We start from the raw sequence: 6,646 nt of genomic DNA, 5'->3' as shown, positions 1-6,646 counted from the left end.
GACCCTGAGCATGGCCAGGCGGGGGGTCGGGGTGGGGAGGACCCTGAGCCTGGTCAGGGGTCGGGGTGGGCAGGACCCTGAGCCTGGTCAGGGGTCGGGGTGGGCAGGACCCTCCCTGAGCCTGGTCAGGGGTCGGGGGTCGGGGGTCGGGGTGGGGAGGACCCTCAGCCTGCCAGGCCGGGGGTCGGGATGGGGAGGACCCTGAGCCTGGCCAGCCAGGGATGGGATGGGATGGGGAGGACCCGGTGCAGAGGCCGGATGGACCAAGTGGGGACCGTCCTGGCCCAGCTGCCTGCCCATCGCTGCCCGGGGAGTGCCCGCCTCCACCCAGCCCCTCACGGCCTCACGGTCCCTGCGTGCTTCACCTGCTGCTGTTGGACCCAACCCGGAGACCACGACTTCGGGGTGCAGGGTCTTGTGCGTCTACACACACACACACACACACACGCGAGATGTGACACGCCGGGGACCAGCGCTGGGTTATTGGGGTACAGGTGGGCGGCCACTGCGGCTTGCAGCCGGCGGCTCGCGCGCGCCTCCTGGTGGCCACGCCGTCGCCGGACGCCGCGAGGGGAGCCGGGGGGGCGGACCCGGGGCGACCCCCGAGGAGACGGGAGGACCCAGCGCGCCCCCAGAGAGGCGGAAGGACCGGGGGCGACCCCCGAGGAGGCGGGAGGACCCAGCGCGCCCCCCGAGGACCCGGGCGACCAGGACCGCCCCCCGCGAGCCTCCCTAGGACCACCCGCACGCCGGGCGGAAGTGCCCCTCCGCGTTACACAACACCGTAGGGCGCAGGCGCCGGTCAGGCGGCGCGCAGGCGCCCTGGCGCGCGCTGGCCGCTCTAGCGCGGCCGCGTCTCGGTGGTGATGTCGCACTTCCGGGGCGGCAAGATGGCGGCGCCCATGGAAGTGGCCGTGTGTACGGACTCGGCGGCCCCGCTGTGGAGCTGCGTGGTGTGGGAGCTGCACTCGGGCGCCAACCTGCTCACGTACCGCGGCGGGCAGGCGGGGCCCCGCGGCCTGGCGCTGCTCAATGGCGAGTACCTGCTGGCCGCGCAGCTGGGCAAGAACTACATCAGCGCCTGGGAGGTGCAGCGCAAGGTGGGCGGCAGGAGGGGCCGCGTGTGTCCAGGGAGCGCCTGTGTGCACGTGGCCAGCTGAGGGTGGACATGGGGGGCCCTGGGCTGGAAGCAGCTGCAGGGGCGTGTTTCCAGGGGCCAGGGTGCACGGGGTGCTGCGTGGGGTCGTTTGCAGTCGGGGACCGAGGAGGGAGGTTGGAGGGTCTTCCAGCTCTCAATGGACGCCTGTCCAGGCTTCCCAGGCTGGACATCAGGACACCGGGCTGGGGGGGGCGTCCATCCCGCTGCCCGAGCCTCCGATTTCCAGCCCCCGGCAGGGGTGAGCTGCATGCAGACCCTAGGCCGGCCCCATGCGCTCCCCCTGTGTCCCCTCAGAGCCCCCTGTGCATTCCCCCAGGACCAGCTGCAACAGAAGATCATGTGTCCCGGGCCCGTCACCTGTCTGACCACTTCGCCCAACGGCCTCTACGTCCTGGCGGGCATCGCAGAAAGCATATACCTATGGGAGGTAGGAGAAGCAGGGGCCCCCTCTGCTCAGGGCAGGGCAGGAGGAGCCTGCAGGGCCAGCATGGGCAGGACACACAGTCGCCGGCCTGTCCAGGTGGGCTGCGAGGTCTTCGCTGGGCGAGCAGGGGGCAGGCACTGTCCACCCCCGCCCCAAGGTCAGGTATGCCTGCCCAGGAGGCCGCTGGACTGTGCCAAGCTGGGCAGGTCCCATCTACAGAGCCTCATCCTGCATCAGACCAATGCCCTGCCCCACCCAGGACCCACCCCCCACCGGGGTTGGGAACCAGGGGCAACTTGGGGGTTCAATGAGCCAGTCTGGGGTGCTCTTGCTCCTGCCACCAGGGGGGCACCCGCTCGCCACTGCTAGAACCACCTTCTACATCTGTGTGGGTGACCTGGGGTGTCCCCCCACCCCCGTCAGGGCTAGGCGATACCCACACCCCTGGGACCCCAGGCTGAAGTTTTCTCCCAGCCTATAGGAACCCATATGGAGAGATGGCTGAACCAGCCAGGACTGGGCCAGACTGAAGCCAGGAGCCAGGAGCTTCTTCCAGGTCTCCCACGCGGGTGCAGGGTCCCAAGGCTTTGGGCCGTCCTCCACTGCTTTCCCAGGCCACAGGCAGGGAGCTGGATGGGAAGTGGGGCAGCCGGGGCATGAACTGGTGCCCCTGTTGGATGCCAGTGCTGCTCCTCAGTGCCGGCCCCATGAACCCTGTTTTCTGATAATGCTGTGTCCAGGACCTCGAGGCTGGAGTGCATGTTACCCCCACACCCCGTGTCTCTTCCCAGCACCCTGCGCCTCCTTCAGCATCGGGATCGGAGCCAAGCAGGGGTTGCAGACATGGGCTGGGGGTCCCGCAACTGCAGCCTGCGTGTCTGCCCCTCCCTGCCCCCAGGTCTGTACTGGGAACCTGCTGGTGATCCTCAGCCGGCACTACCAAGATGTCTCGTGTCTCAAGTTCACTGGGGACAGTAGCCACTTCCTGTCGGGGGGCAAGGACTGCCTGGTGCTAGCCTGGAACCTCTGCAGGTAGCCTCCCTGAACCAGCTGCCCGGGATCCCCCTGCCCCCGACCTGGGCCAGCCGCCCGGGGTACCCCTGCCCCCCTGAACCAGCTGCCCGGGGTCCCCCTGCCCCCGACCTGGGCCGGCCACCCTGGGTCCCCCTGCCCCCCACCTGGGCCAGCCGCCCGGGGTACCCCTACCTGCCAGGGGCAGGGTACCCAAGGCCCTGAGGGCCTGGAGTGTGGAGGTGTTGTCCAGGGACCCTCAGCTACCCTCCGTGTTGGAGAGATGGCAGGGAACCTCCCTGAGCCCCTCTGCACCCCACAGCGTGCTGCAGGTGGACCCCGCCAGGATCCCTGCTCCACGGCACGTCTGGTCTCGCCACACGCTCCCGGTCACAGACTTGCACTGCGGCTGTGGGGGCCCCCTGGCCAGGGTGGCCACCTCCTCACTGGACCAGACAGTGAAGGTAGCACCGGTCGCATTTCCACTCGGGACCCCCCAGGCGAGGGATGCCTCCTGCCCCCCACCCCATGCCACAGGGTGTCAGAAGGGTGCCCAGCCCGAGGGAGGGGGCCTGCACACCCTCCAAACCCCCACATGCAGCGAACTCCAGGCCCCCTCCTGGTGACAGCACGCACATGGGCCCCCCACGGTCCAGGGTTCTGTGGGTGCTGGCCCGTGCTGCACCCCGAGGCCCCAGCCTGGCCCTGCCTGCCCTCCAGCTGTGGGAGATCTCGTCGGGGGAGCTGCTGCTGTCCGTGCTGTTCGACGTGGGCATCATGGCCGTCACCATGGACCTGGCCGAGCACCACATGTTCTGCGGGGGCAGCGACGGCTCCATCTTCCAGGTGGACCTCTGCACCTGGGTGAGTGACGGGAGGCCCCGCCCTCCACAGCTCCCTGTCCATCACGAGGCCCCGCCCCTCACAAGGCCCCGCCCTCCACATGGCCCCTTGTCCATCCTGTGGTTCTTGGTCCCACAGCCCGGGCAGAGCGAGCGGAGCTTCCAGCCGGAGCAGGAGGCTGGGAAGGTTTTCCGAGGGCACAGGTGGGCTGTTCCCCACGGGGATTGTATGCATGCCTGGCCGGGTCTCCTTCCCCCACCCCTTGAGCGGGACCCCAACACTGTGTGTGCCCCACAGGAACCAGGTCACATGTCTGTCGGTGTCCACGGACAGCACCCTGCTGCTGTCCGGCTCCCACGATGAGACGGTGCGCCTGTGGGACATACGGAGCAAGCAGTGCGTCCGTACCGTGGCACTCAAAGGTGGGCAGGGAGCGGGGACCAGGCAGGGCAGAGAGCAGGCATGGGGCAGGCCAAGGGACAGGGACAGGCAGGGTGGGCATGGGGCAGGGCAGCGAGTGGGGACTGGGCATGGAGCGGGATGGGGGCCAGCCCACAAGGCTGACCTCTGTACCCACCAACCCCCCAGGCCCTGTGACCAACGCAGTCATCATGCTGGCACCCGTGGGCATGCTCAGCTCTGACTTCCGGCCCAGCTTGCCGCTGCCCTACTTCAACAGGCACCTGCTGGGGGCAGAACACGGGGATGAGCCCCACCGAGGGGGCTTCACGCTGCGCCTGGGTCTCCACCAGCAGGTGCGTGCCTCCCGCGGCCCTGTGGAGATAGGATGGGGTGTTCGTTAGCTGGGATCCATGTCCTGCGTTGGGAATGTCCTGGGGCCTGTGTACTAGGCTGGAAGCCATGTCCTGGGGTCTGTGTCCTAGGCTGGGGGCAGTGTCCCAGACTGGGGCCATTGCCTTTCCTGGGAGCCAGGATTTCAGTGGGAGCCGTTGGGAGTACAGCCCGTCTCTCCCAGGCTCCGCTGGGTGTCCCTTCCTGCTGTGACCCCTCCCCTGCTGCCCCAAGTCTGCTCAGCTTTCCCGCTGCCCACCCTCACCCTGCCCAGGGCTGGCCTGTGTCCTTGGCATCTCCCAGCATTGCCTCCCTCCCTCTGCGCATGCCTACGTTGTACGTGAAAGGCACTGTGGGACGTGGCGCCCACGCCAGGAACCACCCGCCCCTGGGAGCCTGCACGAGTGTTGCTGTGGGGTTGGGATTGTGGGAGGCCTCAGGGAGGGGCGCAGATGCAGGGTCCAGGCCGAGCCGGGCCGTACCAGGCTCCAGGGCCATGTCCAGCCATGAATAACTTTGCTGCCTTGGGGACCGGTCTCTGCCTGGCACCTCCTCGACTGGGTTGCATCTTCCAAGGCCTGGAAGTCGGGCAGTTTGCTTCTGGAGGCAGGTTGGGCTCAGGATGGATGCTCACCCTGGCCTTGTGTTGCAGGGGTCAGAGCCCAGCTACCTGGACCGCACAGAGCAGCTACACAAGGTTATGTGCGGCACCATGGAGAAGGTGGGCAGGGCAGTGGACGGTGTGATGTTGTGGTGGGCAGGGCGTGTGTGGATGCAGCACGGGGCAGATGGATGGGACATCGGGCAGGGGCGGGGCAGAGGACACGGGGTGTGGTCTTCTGGGTGTGAGGGGCCCCGAGGTCCCATCACCTGTTGACCCTTGCCCACACTCCCCCCAACCACCCACCCAGAGCGTGCTGGGTGGCCAGGACCGGCTGCGGGTGCGCGTGACGGCGCTGGAGGAGGAGGTGCACAGCCTGCGAAAGATCAACCGGGACCTGTTCGACTTCTCCACGCACATCATCACGCGGCCGGCCAAGTGAGCCGGGGGCGGCCAGAGCCGGGCAGGGCAGGGCAGGGCTGTGACCTCAGAACGCTGGGGCTGAGCTGCCTGCCACCGCCGGCCACCCTGCTTGCCCCCCGGGGTCCCCCATGTGGGGGACACTCTGCGTCTCTTGTGTGTGAGGCCTCATGGGTGGTGCTGGGTTTTTTGTTTGTTTTATTTTGTTTTTAAGAAAATGACAGAAAAACCCTCCCTGTTGGTGTCTGTGTCTCTCCTTACCACCACCTCGGGAGCCCAGCTGGTGGACAGAGGGGTCACGGCAAGGATGGACGGGGTGCGAGGGGCGGATGGTAGGGGCCTGGCCCTGCGCCCACAGAACCTTCCAGAAGGGCTGCCCCCAGGCTGGCGGCTCTGATGAATGGTCCAGGAAATCCCAGAGAAGCAGTGGGTGCCAGGGTGACCGCAGACAGCGGCGGCTGCCAGCTCTGAGCTCATGCAGCTCTGTCCTGTTCTGGCTGGACTGGCTGTCCAGGCCACCTGTGCCAGCGAGACTGCAGCCCTTCTCGTCCCCTTGGACGCCAGCCTGCACTTGTCTGAACCCTGGACGTGGGCCTGGGGAGCAAGCAGGCTTGGGCGCGTGGCGCTGAGGACCCCACGGACTGAGTGGGGAAATCCTCCCCCACCCAGGTGTCCTGTCCGATTGCTGGCCCCTGGGGGGTGGCTCAGCCCCTCCCTGTCCACACCGTCATCCCCACCCCTCCCAGGGCGAGTATACCCCGTGGCGCCTGCCTCTCTCACTCAAGGGTGTGGGAGTGGATCAACCCCTCCCCGGCTCAGAACTGGGGATGCAGAGTAGCATCCCAGGAGATGGTGAGGGGGAAGCGGCCATGTCCGCTGACTGGCGTGGGCGCATTGTGGCGGCTTAGTGGTTCTCCTCGGCGGTGACCCTGGCAGAGCGTTCCCAAGGGATCCTGGGAGCCGCCAGCTCTGGCTTCCTGCCGCCGCCCCCACGAGTGTTAATCCAGTACCTCTGGTGCCCTGGGCAGGCCTGGATGGCAGCCAGGAGCTATGGAAGGTTCTGGGGCTGCAGAAGGGGGAGGCGAGAGTCCTGTCACCCATCAGTGCGCACCAGTAGCTAGAGATTCTAGAGACGTTCTCTCTGGACACTAGAGAGAGCACAGAGTGGGGGCCCCTGGATAGGGCCGGCGGTGGGAGGGTGCCGGGCGCCTGTGGTGGTGGGGGGATACTGCAGAAGCGCCTTTAGACAGGTACACCCGCTTATCTCCACAGGGCGCACAGTGGGGCAAGAGTGACCCCTCCCGGACCTCAGGCATCTAGGGTCCAGCGTGGTGACCCCGCCGCCCTCACCCCCGGAGCAGCCAGCAGAGAAAGGAGGGGACAGCGGCTCAGCATC

General features: G+C 67.5%; 1 protein-coding gene across 1 annotated transcript; it reads left to right on the top strand.

Annotated features, from left to right (window-relative positions):
* Positions 1–890: 890 nt before the first annotated feature.
* Positions 891–5,467, top strand: WDR18 (WD repeat domain 18). The gene is made up of 10 exons (XM_040990325.1): positions 891–1,100; positions 1,476–1,586; positions 2,482–2,615; positions 2,917–3,058; positions 3,315–3,458; positions 3,576–3,640; positions 3,735–3,859; positions 4,026–4,192; positions 4,882–4,950; positions 5,141–5,467. The coding sequence occupies exons 1-10, from the start codon at positions 891–893 to the stop codon at positions 5,270–5,272; spliced, it is 1,299 nt and encodes a 432-aa protein (XP_040846259.1). The 3' UTR covers positions 5,273–5,467.
* Positions 5,468–6,646: the final 1,179 nt, after the last annotated feature.

This window comes from Ochotona curzoniae, unplaced genomic scaffold (assembly GCF_017591425.1).
Source record: "Ochotona curzoniae isolate NIBS_2020 unplaced genomic scaffold, NIBS_Ocur_1.0 contig_605, whole genome shotgun sequence".
Taxonomy (NCBI): Eukaryota; Metazoa; Chordata; class Mammalia; order Lagomorpha; family Ochotonidae; genus Ochotona; species Ochotona curzoniae.
This window is presented reverse-complemented; position numbering and strand designations above follow the sequence as displayed.

What these genes read in the sequence shown, in the direction of transcription:
- WDR18 (XM_040990325.1), top strand. Translation starts at nt 891, where the DNA reads ATGGCGGCGCCCATGGAAGTGGCCGTGTGTACGGACTCGGCGGCCCCG. An exon ending in CCTGGGAGGTGCAGCGCAAG is followed by an intron (nt 1,101 to 1,475) that starts GTGGGCGGCAGG and finishes GCATTCCCCCAG; the next exon opens with GACCAGCTGCAACAGAAGAT. An exon ending in TGTGCGGCACCATGGAGAAG is followed by an intron (nt 4,951 to 5,140) that starts GTGGGCAGGGCA and finishes CCACCCACCCAG; the next exon opens with AGCGTGCTGGGTGGCCAGGA.